The sequence below is a fragment of the Perca flavescens genome, chromosome 4 (assembly GCF_004354835.1).
Source record: "Perca flavescens isolate YP-PL-M2 chromosome 4, PFLA_1.0, whole genome shotgun sequence".
Taxonomy (NCBI): domain Eukaryota; kingdom Metazoa; phylum Chordata; class Actinopteri; order Perciformes; family Percidae; genus Perca; species Perca flavescens.
In genome coordinates this window covers 13334819-13353961 of record NC_041334.1, presented here as the reverse complement: position 1 = coordinate 13353961, position 19143 = coordinate 13334819, and the positions used below count along the sequence as shown (strand labels likewise).

The 19143-nt window shown below is 41.5% G+C and overlaps 1 protein-coding gene across 1 annotated transcript in view; it reads left to right on the top strand.

Annotated features, from left to right (window-relative positions):
• The first annotated feature begins 224 nt into the window (after positions 1–224).
• The window catches only part of LOC114554856 (protein SSUH2 homolog), a 25238-nt gene continuing 6319 nt past the window's right edge, over positions 225–19143 (top strand). Inside the window, exons 1-10 of the mRNA XM_028576924.1 lie at positions 225–353; positions 4380–4460; positions 4537–4612; positions 6149–6278; positions 11560–11620; positions 12332–12456; positions 13886–13948; positions 14065–14144; positions 15021–15113; positions 18702–18807. Of these exons, the coding sequence (XP_028432725.1) occupies positions 341–353; positions 4380–4460; positions 4537–4612; positions 6149–6278; positions 11560–11620; positions 12332–12456; positions 13886–13948; positions 14065–14144; positions 15021–15113; positions 18702–18807 (828 nt within the window). The 5' untranslated portion in view covers positions 225–340. The remainder of the gene's footprint in view (positions 354–4379; positions 4461–4536; positions 4613–6148; positions 6279–11559; positions 11621–12331; positions 12457–13885; positions 13949–14064; positions 14145–15020; positions 15114–18701; positions 18808–19143) is intronic.

Genomic DNA, 19143 nt, shown 5'->3' with positions numbered 1-19143 from the left:
AATTCCAGAGTAGGCTAAAAGGATCCTTCAAAACAAAAGCATTCAGTAATTTCAAACACTGACTCGAACACTTTTATTTACAGATAGTGGTCCAGTCCAGATAGTTATATATAGTAGCTATGCTCTTGGAATGTGCGCACTATGTATTCAAGACTATAAAACCTGCGATTTGACATGCTGTAGCCTAATTTTGAGTAGTTTATTTTTGAGGTTTTCACCGGAAATGTCCTAATCGTCGCTGTGGATCAGCAGTTTGTAGCCTACCCGGCGGTGTAAAAACTAAAGGAGAAATTGTCTGGATTTATTGATACAGTAGGCCTACTGATCAAATAGCAGCAAGATGAATAGCGCAGGTAAGAACTAAAACACACGACACATACACGGTGACCAAACCGACCACAACACGGTCAGTTGCTGCGGAGCCGCAGACATGCACGCCACCAGCGTCTTGTAAATACTTTTACTAAGACACAACATATTTTACACAACTCCAACATGGTTTACGTTTTTTTTTTTTTTTTTTTTTTTTGATAACTCCGAGTTAGGGAGTCTGAATGCAGCGGGTTTTTTTTTAGACCTGGATGTCTGCAAGATAGAAAGTTGATTGCAATCAAGTTTTTGTAGAACGGAAGCAGTTTAAACCGACTAAAAAAGCAACTATTTATCTGGAATAATAAACAAAAGTCAATTTATTAACTAAACTAAATGAATTAATTAATTATGTCTTCGTCGCTTAAAGGAGACCTATACGGTTTTCAGGTTCATAGTATAGGCTACTCGTATTTTGTGTTTTTAAGAGAACATGTTTACATGTTTTACATGCTCTTAAGTTTATGTTTTTAACTGAAACTTAGAAAGGTTAGACCAAAATAACTGTGCAGCTGTTCTTAGGAGTCAACCCCGCCCAACTTCCGCTATAGCCTATGCGTGAGACCATACCGTGCGTTCATGGACATCGGAAAAACGTTTTTCCGAGTGAAAACGTCACCATTCACGTAACGTCCTGTGGGAATCAGAGGTGGGAAACTCTGGCTGGATTTTGATAACCGAGTTCCCCAGTTGGTGACGCGTTGTTGACAACTGACGTTTGATGGAGGCGACTTTGGTTTACTGAACATATTTCATTGACAATAAACTGTTTATTGTGGAAAAAGGCCTCTGCCAAGAAACATACACAGACATAATATGTTTAAAATTATTCATAAATAGGCCTATGTATAAAACAACAACACATTATCCGAGTCTTTTCCCGTTGGTTGTCCTGCAGATAACACAAACAAACACCTGGCGATGTGCTGTTTGGATGCTCGCATAAGAAAACAGCAGAGAATCTTCTGTTATTGTGGCCTCCGTGTTTTCACACGATGCTCTAGGCTACGGCTGACCGTTGGTGGCAGTCATGCAAAAAGTTGTTATGCCAAACGCCAATATAACAGAAGAAGAAGAACACTCATCCCGACCATGTGAACGCTGCCAGTCGGAAAAACAACCTAACCAGGGGGGCGGTGCCTGTTATTCCGAGGTGGCATGAACGCAGCAATAGACTGTATATTAATGGACAGAGCATGTGTGATGTCACACATTGGTTTGTGGAGATCTGCTATCCATCGTTGACTTTGCCATTAAGCATGCGGATGTGACTATTTTAGACGAGAGGGAGGAGTGAGGGAGGAGCTGCTTACACTCTATGTTACGTTACACACTTTCACTGGCAATCACATCATAGCCACGCCCTAAAACACCCCCTGCTTTATCGCCAATTTTAGAATCAACAAGACCATAATTTAAAAAATGAACATAATTCTGTGTTGCAGAAGACTTAAAACTAGCGATTGAGACCATAAATTCATTATGAAAATGTTTACTGAGAAGTAAAGTGAGAAGTGGGTCACTTTCTCATAGACAGAAACCAACCTCCTTTTGCAACCGCACGTGTCGCCCCCTGCTGGAATTCAGATAGAATGCAGTTTAAGGCACTTCCGCATTTGCAGAACTTCACTTAGCTTAAAGGTACAATATGTAATGTATAACTGTATTAAATCTCAAAATGACCACAATATGTCATCAGACATTAAGTTAACATTTTAAGCTGAAATACTATGTTTTCTTACACCAATGCTAATGCCAGTATTTTCTCCATTAAAATTTCTGTTCCGTGATGGAATGTCTGTTTGTGTTTTGGCCTGTGTGTTGGTATCAACTACCCATTCTGACAGCCAGGCCGGGTTGCCAGATGGTCTGAAATAATGCCAACCCAGCGCGCTACAGCTGTAGTACAGCCATGGAAGCAGCAAACAAACAAACAAACATGATCATCGGAGAAAGATTTTACCCGACCTGAAAAACCTTGGCATGTTTCTAGCGCTTTTAGGTTTGTTGCCATAATTTTAGTCCGAGAAAGTGTGTTTGCCAGTTGGGTAAAGAGGACGGGAAGGTAGTTGTGTTTTTAGCGTCTGTTGCCGTAATTTTAAGCCAAGGTAGGGTGGTTGTGAGCAGTGTTGCCACAGTTACTTTGAAAAAGTAACTTAGTTACTTTACAGATTACTTGATTTTAAAAGTAACAAAGTTAGATTACAAGTTACTTTATTAGTTACATTCAGTAACTGCTGACAACACCCCCCACAGCCTCAACATAAAAATGACAACCAGTTTACTGTAAGGCAGCTCGGCATTGCCAGTAGTAGGATCTGGTTTATTATGGCACGAAAGAGAGTGAGTCCACCGTGTTTAAGGGCAGAAATTTCTCTACAACATACTGCCAGACCGAATTCTTCAACTCTCCCCCACTGCTGGTTTTGCACCAAAGTCCAGCTTTTGTTGTTTGGGTGGTGGGGGGCCTCCTGCTCTCTGCTTCGCACCACCTGCTGGGACTTGCTCTGTAAGTTTGACTGCAGTGCTGCGACTCCAAATGTTTCTTCAAATTTGACGTAGTGTTTTTGTAGTTAGATAGCACTTCAGCACAGAGTGTACAACATACCTTAATATTGCCATCTTTAGCTGACACAATCTTAAAATAGTGGACTGTATTTCCAGCTAGAAAGCGTGCATCTCTCTCGTCCCTCCATTGTTGTTTACGTTTGTGTTGCTGCGTGGTACACGTGACCTGTCCACATGCTGAAAACGTGACTTGTCGCATACGTGACTTCACTCCCCGAGACGCAAGAAGAAAGCAAAACTATATATATTTTTACTAAGGAAAATGACAAAAATAGTAACGCACAGTGACTTGGATAAGTAATTATATCAATTAGTAATTTAATCTGATTACTGGTTTGGAAATGGTAACGTGTTGGATTACTCGTTACTGGCATCACTGGTCGTGAGTCAGGTACAGAGCTCCGCGTGAGCACAGGCTTTTATGACTGTCAACATAGCCAGAATCTAACATTATTCCGCTGTGCTGTGGAGTAATGTCTGGCTATGTGAGACAAGCGTCTAGCAACATTGATGCTGTGTTCTCAACCTGGCAACTTCAAGTCTGGGGAGGAGGGGGGCGGGGGGAGACTCTGTCCAGTATTTAGAATTTGGACTGCAGTAAATTAAACGCTAGCTGTCAGTATTACATATTGGACCTTTAAATTGCATCCCTGACTTCTCCACTTGCCTCCCTTCCTCGCATCTTAAAGCTGTTCTTGCGTTAAAGCTTGCTTCTTGCGTTCAGTGCGGTCGGGGCGCTGCGGACGGCGTGCATGGTCGCCGCAAACCGTCTGGTCTTTCATACTGATTGCGGTCAGAGCAGCTCAAAGAATGGACTTCTTCTCTCCTTTAGCCAATCATTGCAACACGGTATATGCGACACGTCTGCATTGTTACAAAATCTTGGAGGTCCGCACTGTGTTGACCACACTGAACGCAAGAAGCATGAAACGGCTTTCGTCTCGGCACACACAACACCCTGCTGTGTGCGCAAGGGCGCTGCCATTTTATTACCCTGGGTGTACGGGTTTTTGGCGGGGAGTAAAACAGACGGACCAGCTTTTTGCTGCCGATGCCTCGCTGATTTGGGCATCGCTGTTCTGTTGTCTGCTGTCTGAGTATGTCCGGTTCAAAAACCACTGCAGGGGAGTGGGGAGGGGCAGTTAAAGCATGCGCAGACGCAGGTACAGGTAAAACGCATCAGGGTGGGGGAGGACAATCACAAAGGCAAGTAAAGGAAGTAGTAAAGCAAGACCTGTCATGAAAATAGCCTACAAAAAGAATAACCGGATCATGCTGGCTCCAGCTTAATATTTCTGCACAAATACAAGAGTGGTGTCCATAAACAAAAACAAAGTGTATATTTTAAAATGTAGAAATATTCCTTTAAAAGTCTTGCACACCCATGCTCCACATACAGGTGTTTTCACTTAATATGAACTGTTTCCTGTTGTTTATTCCAGCTGTGTATCCCCCTCCCACTGCCCCTGCAGCTAACATGTTTGGCAACGTGCCCGGATATGAAGGCACTTTGGCAGGAGGAGGTAAGAGAAGTACAACCTAAAAGTCTTGACATAATATTCATGTTGTTGCAACTACTTAAAGTTGTTGTTGCTGCAGGAGGTTTCCTGCCCCCTCCTATGCCCATGGAGCCTGTAGCCCCACCCCAACCCGGCCCTGCACTTGCCGACTGGAGGTAAGACCTAAGACCTGGGCCACGTTCAGCCCCGAGAAAAGGTAGCAAAGCGTTCTATCTAAACTGAAACGGGGCTGCGTTGAACATCCTGCTGTGTGCCAACCAAACTGGCTAGCTAGCTCTAGTGTTAGCTGGTTACTTAAAGTGCTCATGTTATGCTAATTCTCAGGTTCATAATTGTATTTAGAGGTTGTATCAGAATACGTTTACATGGTTTCATTTTCAAAAAACACCATATTTTGTATTACACAACTCCTCTTTTCCCCGTGTGTTGATCTCTCTGTTTTAGCCACCGAGTGAGGCATCACACTTCTATCCCATCTTTGTTGGGAGTCGCACATGCGCATTACCTAGGTCAGCACTACTACCCAGGCAGAAGCAGAGTATGAAGGCGTGCAACGCTAGCAGCTAGGCGAGCATTATAACGTGTGTTACAAAGTGACGCACGGAAGTAAAGGCTGGACTACAATATGCTGTTTGGAGCAGTTTGTGAACAGTGTTTTCTGTTGGAGATGGTAAGTCCCTTTGGGTTGGACTTTGGGCTTTTTAAACCTATAACATGTACAAAAAAGATATATAACACAATAAAGGAAAGGGGAAAACCCAAAAAGCATAATATGACCACTTTAAGAGAAAGTCTGATTGATTGATTTTCAACAAGCTCTGTGTAGGCTACTGCTGTACATGCTAACGGACAGTGCACTACCCGGCGGTCCGTGTGTACCCGCCAGCAAAACTCTGCTGTATGACTTGCATCTGAAGGTCAAGAGTCAAGAGTACAGACAACTGTAATGTCTGTAAAGTTTAACTGTAATGTCCAACTGTAATGTCTGTAATGTCTAACTGTAATGTCTGTAATGTCTGTAATTATCACCACTGTTCATCTCGCCCCCAACCGGCCCGTCAGACACCGCCTACCAAGAGCCTGGGTCTGCCGAGGTTTCTTCCTAAAAGGGAGTTTTTCCTTGCCACTGTCACAATAGCCACTGCTAATGCTTGCTCTTGAGGGAATTACTGGAATTGTTGGGGCTTTGGAAATTATAGAGTGTGGTCTAGACCTACTCTATCTGTAAACTGTCTCGAGATACCTCTTGTTATGATTTGATACTATAAATAAAATTGAATTGAATTGAAGGTTTGAAAATTGTTGACTTCCCTCTTTATCGTTTTATCTTAGCGCTGCGCCATTGAAACCATACACAACACTGGTTTAGGTACGATATCCTCCCCAGCTCTGCCCTTTTGTCCTAATCTGATCCCTTCTGGCTCCAAAATACCAAGGTTGCAATGGCCAAAATGCAAACTGCTGGCTTCAAAAGGCAGCCCACAAACCAATGGGTGACATCACCAATTCTACGCCCATTATTTTTACATCTATAGTTCTCTGATAATAATATTTGTGTGTGTGTGTGTGTGTGTGTGTGTGTGTGTGTGTGTGTGTGTGTGTGTGTGTGTGTGTGTGTGTGTGTGTGTGTGTGTGTGTGTGTGTGTGTGTGTGTGTGTGTGTGTGTGTGTGTGTGTGTGTGTGTGTGTTAGCATCCCTGCACTGTCGGAGGATGTGGCTCGTGAGGCGTTTAAGAGCTTTGTGTCGTCTCACTGCTGCTACAGTAGCGGTCCCGTCAACGATGGAGTCATCACCAGCATGGAGCCATGCAACACCTACAGGGTGGAGTGAAGTTCTCATTCTTTATGATGCTTTTAACTGGTGCTGTTACTGGTGTTTGTTACTATGTTTCTTTGTTATTTTCAAAAATCATACATGTTACTTATGTTTTAAAAATATTAGCAAACATGAACAACTCTCCTTCTCAAATCTGAATGTCAATGTTCTGAGTACATATAGTATGGGCACATGTTCGGTTTCAGAACTGAGAACACTACAATGTGATAAAGCTCATTTAGGTATAAAAAAGAAAACAAATCAGTCTTACATTCATTGTCTACGGAGCAGCTCCAGACTTTATACTTGATGACATCACAAGTTTGAGACTTCTCTGGTTTATGGCTTTGAGAGGGAGTAGCTCATGTTCACAGATATTGATAAAACTTTCCTAGGCTATGGAGATAACGTATTGGAAGTCATAATTCAGGTGGTGTTCCCCTTAAAGGTACTCTAAGTGCTGTCACGCGTTTTTTAGGATACATAATTTTTTTGTCACATACAGCAAACATCTCCTCACTATTGTTAAGAATATCTAAAAGACGTGTTCGTTCTGATTTCTGGAGGAAGGAGGAGAAGCTGGGGTCGAATTGAAAGTTAAGCAAAAGGTTTAATGAAACTGCATGAAAACAACAAGACAAAACATATACACTGTAAACAGCGGACTGCAAACATGCTTCCCCTTTCGGGTCACAGTTCGCAGTCCCGTGACATGACAAAACAAATGTTACACTGCAGCTGACAGCGGACTGAATCCATGCATCTCCTTGTGGAGTCACATCGTCCTGTGACATTCCCCGGATCATACATTTATTCCCCTACATCTGGGTGGTTTCTCAAATGAAATCTTCCCCTATTGGTCAGATGTCTCTCAAAAGAAAAGTTGTATGTTCCCCTTGAGGCTACACCCGGTCACAGGATCTTACTGAGACGGTGTCAATTGTTTCCAAACTACAGCAACACTCGTTCTTTGTCTTAATCACGTCTGGCTCAACTGGCAATGGCTCTCATAGTTGTTTAAACAATAAGTCTTTCTAGCGCTTTTACATTTATGCTAAATCAGCAATGACCTAATCAATTCTTTAGAAGCTTGAGAAGGTGTGAGCCAGACAAATGCTGATTAGGCTTAATCAGTATTGAAACATTCCTTCACTCAGTTACACAACAGTTTACATTTTTTAAGTTACATTTTTTACCTTAAAGTACATTGTTTTCAAAATAGTTTTAACTATTTACTTCAACACTATCCATGTGCTGCCTGTCCCCTGAACACACCGTAAAAAGCGCGGTCTCTGTAGACAGTAGGGCTGCAACAACGAATCGATAAAATTCGATTACTAAAAACGTTGGCAACGAATTTCATTATCGATTCGTTGTGTCGCGCAACCATTACGCCACTCAGTAGCGGAGATTAAAACAAAATTTGAGTTGAGCGCGGAGCGGAACAGCGCGGAGCGAAAGAAAAGAAAAAAAGCGCAGAGCGGGGGTAGAGGAAATACGGAGAGAGACCGGAGAGACCCGTTACGTTGTTCTGAAACACTCGGCGGAGGCAGAGGAATCAGTACGACCCAAGTCATCCAAGGTGAGGGAGCATTTCACACTAAATAAATCAGAAACGTGTTAATTGCAAGATAAGCAAAAGCGACACGGCATGGCACGGGCGCACCACGGTGATGAGTCAGCACCTAAAACGTAAACATGTTGGAGTCCTTGATGAGGAGGAAGGGAGTTCAACAGCAGGGTAATGTCACTACACTATCCTACTTCTGTTCTGTTCTGAAGTGAGGAACGTACCGTCCCTCCAGTAGCTCTTCTGGTGCTGCCGTTTACTCGTTATCCAGCTGACTAGCATGACAAGCTAGCGTTAGCTTGTTAATAACAGTAATAAAGCAGGGGTGATATAGTTTGCAAGACTAAAGACACTGTTTTATTCACTCGCCTTTTTTGGCCCATTAATTTTTCAATCTGTTGTCATGTATATATTATGTGCTTGTCCCATATCAGTAATTGTTGACAAATATATTAGTGTGTGGTGTATAAATGAACTTAACTTGCACTTACTACAATGATGGTAATAATTTAATGAATGTGTGTGTGTGTGTGTGTGTGTGTCTGCTGTCAGTCTCTGTGTATCTGTATCTGCTATTTGGGTTACTTACCTTTACACAACTATTAACTAAAACAACAAGTATGTATGTATTGAGTTGATGTAAATTAATGTTTTTTTTTTTATCTGATTAATTGAAAAAATAATCGACAGATTAATTGATTATTAAAATAATCGTTAGTTGCAGCCCTAGTAGACAGCCCAGGCTCCACAAACGACAATAAAAACAAGCTGTTCCAACCTGCGCCAAGAAACATAAGTCTTCCAGCGTTCCAACCAATAACCGACAAGAAGGATTTTGGGAGTTAGGATTGGGGGGTTAGTGCGCGGAAGCAAAGAAGGGAGAGGGAGGGGACGGGATGAGGAGGAGGGAGGGGCGAGCTAACCTAGTTTTGTTTGACAATACTTTGAACGTCAACAATAAATAACGTCACCCAACATCGCTTAGAGCACCTTTTTAAGGATGCTCCAGTTGTTTTACAGGGCTGGAACCATTGGCACCTGAGGCCTGTACTACGAAGCAGGATTTGGCGTTAACGAGCTAACTTAAGGCTCAACCCTGGATTTTCTTTACTACGAAGGTGGATCAGTTGGTATTGGGTTAAGTCGCCGTGGTAACTCATGCTGAACACCTAACCTGGTCGGGAGCAGGTTAAGTTGGAGATCAGAGATCAACCGGTGTTAAAGCACCGCCTACTGACCAATCAGTACTCGGTTGATAACGGCGTCACCATTCTTAAAGAAGATCAGGCGGAGCTCGGTGCAGAGAGAGAGAGGGGGAGAGAGGGGGAGAGGGGGGTGCGCTCATAAAAGTTAAAACATTTAGAGACCAACAACCCCGTTAACATGGGTATTTTTATGAAATATAGCCTATATATTTTAATGGGAGGGAATTACATATTGGCTTCTTGAGCCGTGTGTCGCCAATGCGCACGTCCGTTTGAATTATGTTTTTATATTTTTTATTTGCTCTCACGATCGCTTCCCACTGCCAGGGTTGCAACTGAAATAATAGGCTAAAGCAACGACAGTTTATGGAAAGCACAAGTGTAATCATGGCCAGATCTTGGTCCTGACTGATGGGGAAGTGATATTGATAAGAATTGTGATTTAAACATCTACAGCGTTGGCTTTTTTTTTTGCCAGCTTTCCTTCCTGTTTTAGGAAGCAGCGACTGTATTGCGTTTTCCCTGGAAAACCGTGTCTGTGTCCTTCATATTTATGTAGAATTATAATTTGCTCTTCTTATATATAACATGCGGCTCTGGTAGATGTTTGCGATTGGTCGTGGTGCGCAAACACCGCCTCTTTTATGTGAACGTGCGCGTCTCTAGATTGGACAAACCTGGGTTGATTGAACTAGTTGATAACCACCTTCGTGACACCGGTTATCCGGGACCACAGTTGTTAGGGTTAGTGAAGCCGGATTACTGAACGAAATCCAGGCCATGTTGATCTTGCTTCGTAGTACAGGCCTCAGGGGTCCGTTTCAGGAAGGAGGTTTAACAAACTCTGAGTCTAACCCTGAACTCTGAGTTGATTTACCCTGAGATGGGAAACTCTGAGTTTTCGGTTCCAGAACAGCTGATTTGAGTTGGTTCAATCAATTCAGAGTAGGTTCACTCAGAGTTAAGCGCGTGCACCACCACTATGAAAAGGCAGCATGAATGGAGCCATGATACTACGATTGGCAACAACCACAAATATCTGGTCGGCGGAAATACTCTTGCGCAAATACAGCGAGTTTGAACATGTATTTTGTTAAATAAGCAACACAGCGGCTGCTGCAAAAGAGAGAGAATTTGCGTGGGAGAAAATTGCTGCTAGAGTAAATGCTTAAGTTCCAATATAGTGTATTAATATCATATTTAATCATAAGTATAATATTACTGGTGAAATTGTATTGAACCTATAATCTATTTAATTTAGGTGCAATCCTGCCGGCGAAAAAGTCCCGGGATACTAATCCCATTCTGAGGCTGCAGCACCATCATTAACAGAATTATAATTCATAATCTTTTATTTCAAAGGGTTTACATCATTCACCTGCAATACTGTGTAACTCATTTTTAATGGCTCTTACTGGTTTGTGTCCAGGGAACACTACAAAAACGTTTAAAACACGTTTCAGAGTGAGTAGCACTCTTCTGACGGCGCTTTGCTATACAGTGGCTTTACTAATTTGCTCCACATCACCAATGTTGTAAAGAAAACTGCAGTCTGCAAAAAAAAGGACAGCATGATTCCACATAGAAGAAGCCTCTTATCAGTCTGATAGTATGACATCACTTCTCACCAGTTTAGAAACACTTTGATTATGTGACTCTCCCGTTGCTGCCATGTGACCTCAGAGACTCTCATGTGATATCAAAATGTGAACAAACCATAATGGTGTAAATGTCTGGAACTAATGAATAATCTTGAAGCTTTTCTTATGTTTTAACATGCTTAAAGTTACAATCATGAAGAAGGTTTCAGTTTGGCCTTTCTCTTTGGCCTATGGCAGTAAGCGGTAATTGCAGTTGTGTTTTTGGATCTCACTTTCACTTGTTTTTGATGTTTCATTGTCTGTAGTCATTGCTCTTTTCTTTGTTCGGCCATAATAACTGTAGCTGACAATCTTCGAGATTATTACTTTAACATCAGTGATTGTGTGTTGAGCTCTGAGCACTGCCAACACTACACTACACTCAGTACTGTGCCTGAACGCATCCCATGTATACATGTATACTCTGCTATTTTCACTAAAGTTATTGTTAGCTTTATTCATAATAAGTTATATTAGTTATTACTCTTTGTGTTACTTCTATTCAGGGGATAATCATGTTCTTACGTTTTAGATCTACATTTCTCAATGATTTTACATGGAGTCGGTTAGTTGAATGTGAGCTACAACTTGAGTTTTTTAAGTTATGCCAAATTAACTATTAGCAGTTCCTGTTTGCAAACTACCTATTGATGTACTGACACATCCAAATGAAAAATTTGAATTTATTTTTTAATTTGTTCAAAATCTGTGTCCACAGATTCTGTGTGGCCCTGCTAATTAGATTCTTTTCTGATACTGTTACTGTGAATATTGCTGTTATTATTTCTGTACGTACCACTGTTGTCTCTGCCAGCTAAAATGTACACTGCACATGTAGTGTCACTTGCTAAAGTGTATTTTCTGCTCTGTAGTATCGACTGGAGACATTCACTGAGTCCCGGTCAACTGAGTGGGCCCACAAACCTCATGAAGGTAAATAAACCAAGCAACCTGAACTTAATTCTGAGCTTTAAAGGTCCACTAATTGCTGAGGTTAATGAGTTCAAACCAATGGGTTACATTAGTTATGGAGAGAAAGGCAAATAGTTGTTTTTGATCATAGACTGTATATTAATGGACAGAGCATGCGTGACGTCACCCATTGGTTTGTGGAGATCTGCTATGAGTCGTCGAGTTTGCCGTTACGGGCGCAGCCATTCTGGTCTTCTCAGGAATACAAACAATTACTGTGTCATTAAATATTTGTGTGAATTTGGTTGTATCTTATTCATATTAAAATAAGGTTTGCTTTTCAATAACCTGGTCTCACGTAACCGATGTCAGAGTGTCTTTAAACACACCAACAGGAGAAACAGCTCTTAGTCACATTAAATCAGTCCAGAGATTCAGTATCTAATTTCCATAAAGTTGTTGGCTGTGTGAGAGACCGATTAAAACTTGAACGTTTAGTTTTAATCCTTAGTATAGATCAAACTCTCAAACCCTACATTTCCCATAATGCAACTGGATAGTCTTTCCTTAGACCCTCTCTGCTTGTTCAACAGACACGTCTTAATGTGTATGTATAAATCTGAAGTGTCCAAGCCCAAACTGAGATTACCCTGATGACATCACTCTGACAGACGGTGCCACGTGCTTTTTGACTGACAGACAGGTGTGATATCTTTCTCGTGTGACTGACAGGTGAGCCGGCTGACTTCTACACCCAGACTGCACCCCGGCCCTGGGAGATCCAGGCCACCACGACTCCCAGCCTCTTCACCGATCACACGGAGGAGATCCGCGTGCCCTACACCTCCTCCATCAAGGTGATTGGTTAACAGAAGCTTTCCGTCAAAGACCACCTTAGCGCTGTGGTTACCTACAGTTTTATTTGCCTTCTGATTTGCAAACAAACTTTTGGCTTGAACTATGTTTGATTTTAACATAAAGCTGACAGCCAACCAGAGAGCGGGATTCACTGAGTTTAGAGTATGAGTATTTTTGGAGTCCTTGAAAAGGCACTAGAGGTCCCTTGAGAAAGTTCCATAGATTTAAAGCTTCCAGGGGTCCTTTTATAGGTTCCAGAAGGTCTTAAAGCCATGCCTGGCCTTCTTGAAACAACAGGGGTCCTGGAAGAATTTACAGCAGTTGTTGTCATTGTTACAGTGACAGTTGTTGTCATTGTTACAGTATAAGTTCTGTAAAAAAATCTATATATATAAATGACCATTCTGGTATGTTTATTTGAATGGGAATTCAATAACATTTTTCTTCTATGATTTTTAAGAGAGAAGGATTCTGATGCGGAGCATTCCGTTTAAGTGTGAATGAAACTTCTATTTTGAAATGTCATATGACATTTATTTTTGCTAAACAAGATTACTATCTGTTCCATCACTCAAAAAGCTATTTTGTTGTTGTTACCTGTTGTTTAGAGAACAGTGCCAGTATTTCTCACACTTTAGCCCATTTACTACACATCATAAGTTACAGTCCTCTGTGATAATGCAGTGCACAACATAATCAACAGGATCTCTGCATTGGCATGCTAAGCCAACATAATTTAAAAGCCCCTTTTACACAGCAAGTCTCTCCCTGCAATGTTCAGGAACACTTTCTGCATGGGATCATGTGTGAATGGGAGCAGGGATTGATATTCAGGGAAATCTGTCCCACCAAGTTTCTGTCCTCAAGACCTTGGAACATTTCAGGGAAAATGCCAGTACGGCTTTGTCTGAAATGAAAGCAAAAAGTGTTACACCTGTCTGATGAAATCCGCCAATTGTTTATGGTTAAGCATTTACGCCAATGCTTTTGCAATTACTTGTCTTGCCAACTTATTGAATATTAAATACATTACAAGAACAATGTCACCGGACAAAAAATGCTCCTTGTCTGCTATGTTCCTTTAAAATATTAAGAGATGTCTTTCGCTACATCCAGCCCAGCCTTGACCCATCTTCTTTTTATGGTGGTTGGCATCCATAAGTGTTGCATTACCAACATGTGCTGGACTGTGCCTTACCCCATCTGTTTCTGTATTGCCATGGCACGTGTGAAAAGGTGCAAGAGGAAAATGTCCCTGAATATAGTGCAGTAGTTATTTATACAATAGTGCATAGTGTTACACAAGCTATTTTTTACTGTGTGTGTGTGTGTGTGTGTGTGTGTGTGTGTGTGTGTGTGTGTGTGTGTGTGTGTGTGTGTGTGTGTGTGTGTGTGTGTGTGTGTGTGTGTGTGTGTGTGTGTGTGTAGGAATGCCACAGCTGCCATTCCAAAGGGACGATGCTGTGCGATGAGTGCCATGGAGATGGATTTGTAAGAAATATATAAACTACATAATACTTAACAGATGAGTCAGATATTATTTAATGTGGATTTATAATGAAACTCTACATTTTTATATTTGTGGATGTGTGTCTGTGTCTCTCAAGAAACCGTGCTGGGTGTGTAACGGCTCTGGGATGAAGACTGATGAGAGCTGCTCGCGCTGTAATGCTACAGGCAAAGACAGGTCCTGAAGGGGGGTCCAAGGCTGTGACTCCCAACCTTTTTGGCTTGTTCTAAATCCAAGTCTACTTATGTCCCCAGGCCAAAATGGTTGGGAATTACTGACCTAGGGGTTTAAATTTGTAATCATTTCATTTTCTGTGAATTCCTTGTGTGTGTGAAAAGGCTGCTTGAATCCAGCGCAAGAATGGTGGACTCCAGGGGCCTGACCTGTATTCCTGCATTTTTTATCCGTTAACTACTAATCAAGCTTTGAAATCTTTCTGCAGTGATGCATTCAAGGACTGAGGCTGAAAGAGTAACAACATTGACTTTTGTTGTCAATAAATGAAACCCAAAAGACAAAAGATCAGGAAACACGGATGCTGTGTAAATCATTTGGTGAATTTAGAACATCTTGAAATGTTTGTATTCAGCAGCCTGAATGTCAGATATCAGATAGTCCCTGAACATACCAGCAGAAAGAGTCCCAACATGATGATAACCTCATTTTATAACCACTATTTTCTAATTAGCTAAGACCGAAAAGCGCCGCACAACAATGACTTAATTCGGAAGGAAACATAAAGCTGAACGATGATCTGAAAAATGTTTAGCAGGATATGAAGTTAACAGCATGCAGAGTTCATGAACTAGACCAGGAAAAACCATGTTCTGTTTTTTTTAAACCCTACTGTGAGTATGGTAGCGTGTGTGCCCCATGTACACTGAGTCCTTGGTGCGTGACAGAGGTGTGTCATCCCCTCTCTCCCCACTTTCCTGCATATCCATCCATATGCATCTAATAAAAATCCCTTCTCTCTGTTTTTCTGAAAACCCCAAAAGAATGTGAAACATGTCTGACTGTGTTTGTGTGTATGTTTTGTGTATGTGTGTGTAGGTGTACCATGTGTGATGCAAGGGGTACGAAGAAGTGTGAAACCTGTAATGGAAAGGGACAACTGCTAACCTACATCAAGGTCAAGGTGGAGTGGTGAGTACTGATACAGGGGTCCATGAACAGGTTCATAATGAATGACCCCTTGAATCTTAAAGCGGTTCGAGGGGTCATTGTTGGTTCCAGAGGTCCTTAATCATTAGTGGTGTAACGGACTAACGATTTAAATGCATATGAACCGCTGATTAATTGCAAAGTTTAACCATAATAGTGTGAAATAAATGTTTACTCTCGCCATTACTTTAAGTAGGCTGATAAATCTGGAGTCGTGTCTGCCGTGAAAAGATACAGGCATCGCAATTTTCTGTTCACGTGAACGTTGCATGTTAAAATCAGTTGTATGTTCACGTGAATGGAGCATGTTAATAGCAGTTGATAAAGACAGTCATGGCTACTGTAGGAGCGGAAGAACTCGAAAAGCCATGACGCCGGCTACAGCTCCGTCGTATCAGCGGCAGCTGGTAGTTGAGTTACCCGAGAATAGGGGGCTTAGAGCCATGTACAGGGCACCACGAGCTGCCGGTTGTTTCGGCCGACATTGCGGTTAAGGTTAGGCGACAAAAAGTGAGCGTGATGTGGCAGAGATGGGGACTCAAGTCTGAGACTCGGACTTGACTCGCGCAACAGCTGACTTCAGACTTGACTTGTGACTCGACCCAAAAGACTTCAGACTTGACTTGGACTTGAGCTTCGAGACTCGTCAACAACCTATTTTCATGCCATTATTATTTTTTAAATTTTAATTTATTCATGTATTTCTATTTTCTTTTATTGACGCATATACATTGGGGAAACGTATGACAAGCTGCACGTCCCCTGCCCTTTGCCATAATGTGCAATGTAACGCATGCGCTTTCATGCCTATGTGCGCGCACTCACATGTCAAAAAATGCATTGACGATGGCGACACCAAGTCCTCCCGGAGTTGTGCCTTTTGTCATTAGTTTTGCTTAAACAGTGGCAGGAAGCGAACAGCTACATGCAAGGTGTGTGGCACCAAGATAAATGATGCCGGATTGTTACGCCCCAGTCTAGGCGTGCCTAGGATGCAACATGGAAAGGCCCCATCTTCCCCGTCTCCCAAGTAGCCACAAACAGGTATTCGTTTTAATGACAACAAACTTATTTATTTTACAAAAAGAAATGATATTTACACAAAATAGAAATATGATTAGACCTCAGGGTGAGCTACCAAAATAACAATCAAAACAATTCTAACTAGGAGATAAGAAACTAACCTAACAATCAAAAGAGCAAAAACAAATGACTAAAGACTTACCTCCCTAACTAACCAAAAAACAGGAGAAAACAAAATTAACACGCTTGGGGCTCCACCCTTACCAAACAAACAAAATCTAATCTAAACCAAAGTTCAACAAGTGTGGCCGGTTGGGAGATTAGGAGGACGAGGAATGCCTGCTGCCCGCCGACGGCCGCCGACGCTTATAACTGGGTTGCTTCCCCAGCTGCAGCCAATCACAGGGTCGGGCCTGAACCTCTCCACCAATAATCTCCGAGCTATGGCACACCCCTATTTGCATACGAAATGGAACAAAAGAAAAAACACACAGGGCACACACAACACACACACAGCAGACTATAAACACAAAATGACCACAGTCATAACACGGATCAACAACGTCGAACTTCATCAGGCATCTCAAAACGCACCCAGATAGGTCAGTCACTTGCTAATGTTAAAGAGAAGTTAAATTTAGCATATATTGTCACAGGTAACAAGCTGGCCAGAGACTTGAGACTTGACTGCGACTTGTGGCAAAAGACTTGAGACTTGACTTGAACTTGCCCCTCAAAGACTTCCAAAAAATGACTTGTGAACATCTCTGTTATGCGGCGAAGATAGTTAAGTTTAGGCACCAAAATGACTAGTTAAATTTAGAAAAAAAAGATTTTGGTTTGGATTAAAACACTCTTTTCCTGGGTGAAAGTCCTTTGTTATCCTTGGGAAAGCGAACTCTGCTTCCCAGCTTGAACGCGTGTTTTATGAGAGTTCTTTAAGTAATTCATGGAAAACATTTAAAAAATATACTCTGTCCCCCTTTTTTGATTGTTGATCGGGAAATTGATCCGATCCATGACTCAAAATCGTGATCCGAACCGTGAGTTTTGTGATCCGTTGTAACCCTATTAATGATGTTCCATGGGGTTTCCATGAGTCACTAGGAAGTTTTAAAGGGTTTCAAGGAGTTTTTAGGGGTCCTTTGGGTCCTTTGATGATATTCCCTGAGACCCTAAAAATGTCTCCTGAAGAGATTTCAGTGGTCTTAAAGAGATCCAATCCTTAATTATGTTCCATGGGTTCCTTGAGGAAGTTTTAGAGTTGTCTTGAAGTGTTTCCAGGGGCATTGGGTGGTACCTGAGGAGGTTCTATCTGGTAGTTTAGAGTTTCTAGGATCATTACTGGTTTCAACTTTAAAAAGAGGGTCTGAGCTGCAGAAAAAAAAAAATAGGGTTTTAATATAAAACAGATGCTGGCAGCTTCAGAAAAGAGGGCAAGTGTGAACATTGCCTAAGGAGGTTCAAATGGTCCTTGAGATGATCCTTGGAGGTTTTTCTACAACTGATCATAGATCTGACCCAGGGACTCTGAGACTGAATGGCTGAAAGCAACATATACACTGAAACAGTTTTTTACATTTTTTACAAACAAAAACTTACGACATCAAAATGATTTGAAAGATGATATAATTATGTTGAAATTCTACAAATAGTAGCTTTATTGTAGTTACATATTAAAGGAACACGCCGACTTACTGGGACTTTAGCTTATTCACCATAACCCCCAGAGTAAGACAAGTCGATACATACCCTTCTCATCTCCGTGCGTGCTGTAACGCTGTCTGACGGTTCCAGCATTAGCTTAGCCTAGCACAGATCCTGCAGGTAACTGGTTCCAACTAGCCTACTGCTCCAAATTGTGACAAAAGTGACAAAATAACGCCAACATGTTCCTATTTACATGTTGTGATTTGTAGAGTCACAGCGTGTACAAAAAACAATGTAACATGAGACACAGACATCTTCAGTAACAGTAAACAAACTTGGAACTATATTCTCAGACAGGCTTGCTGCGAGCATATCACTCCGCCCAAGTACTATATTCTTCCACCTGAGAATATAGTTCCCGGTTTGTTTACGGTTAGAAGATGGCTGTGTCTCATGTTATGTTGTTTTTTGTACACGCTGTCACTCCACAAATCACAACATGTAAATAGGAACATGTTGGTGTTATTTTGTCACTTATTGGGAGCACTAGGATTACTGGAACCAGTCGCTGCCGTCAGACAGCCTTACAGCACGCACGGAGATGAGAAGGGTATGTATGGACTTGTCTAACTCTGGGGGTTACGGTGAATAAGCTAAATTCCCAATAAGTCGGCGTGTTCCTTTAAATGGATTTGGTGTGCAGTGGTGTTGTCATGGATGCCACTTTAGTGACCTCTGGTGGTGTAAAGATGAACCTACACAATGTGATTTTAAATTTGTATAAAACATTGTATACTGTTTCCAATGAAATTATGTGTATGTATTCTTTTCTGTTAGTAGGGTTATATGTGTACTTGTGTGGATAAATGTGTTTAATATGTGAGTATCTGTGTTAAGGACTAACCATGTGGAGGACCACGTGGTGGCGCAGAACTGTGGTCTGAACATCGATGATCTTCGTTCTGTGAGCGGGAAGGAGCTGTTCAAGAACAACCAGTACCTGGTACGTACACACACACACACACACACACACACACACACACACACACACACACACACACACACACACACACATCATATAATATATATTATGCTATACACACTATTTATTTCAAACTATATTATTATCTATATATTATATAATATCATATTATACCATAATTTAATATACTATACATATTGCATTTCATATTCTATATTACACTGCAGTACTATATTATGTTATACTATATTATAACTATGATTACATTGCACCTTATGCTATAATTTTTAAATGCCATACTGAACTATACTAAACTATATGGTTCATTATAATATGCCGCAGGAAAGATGGAGTAAT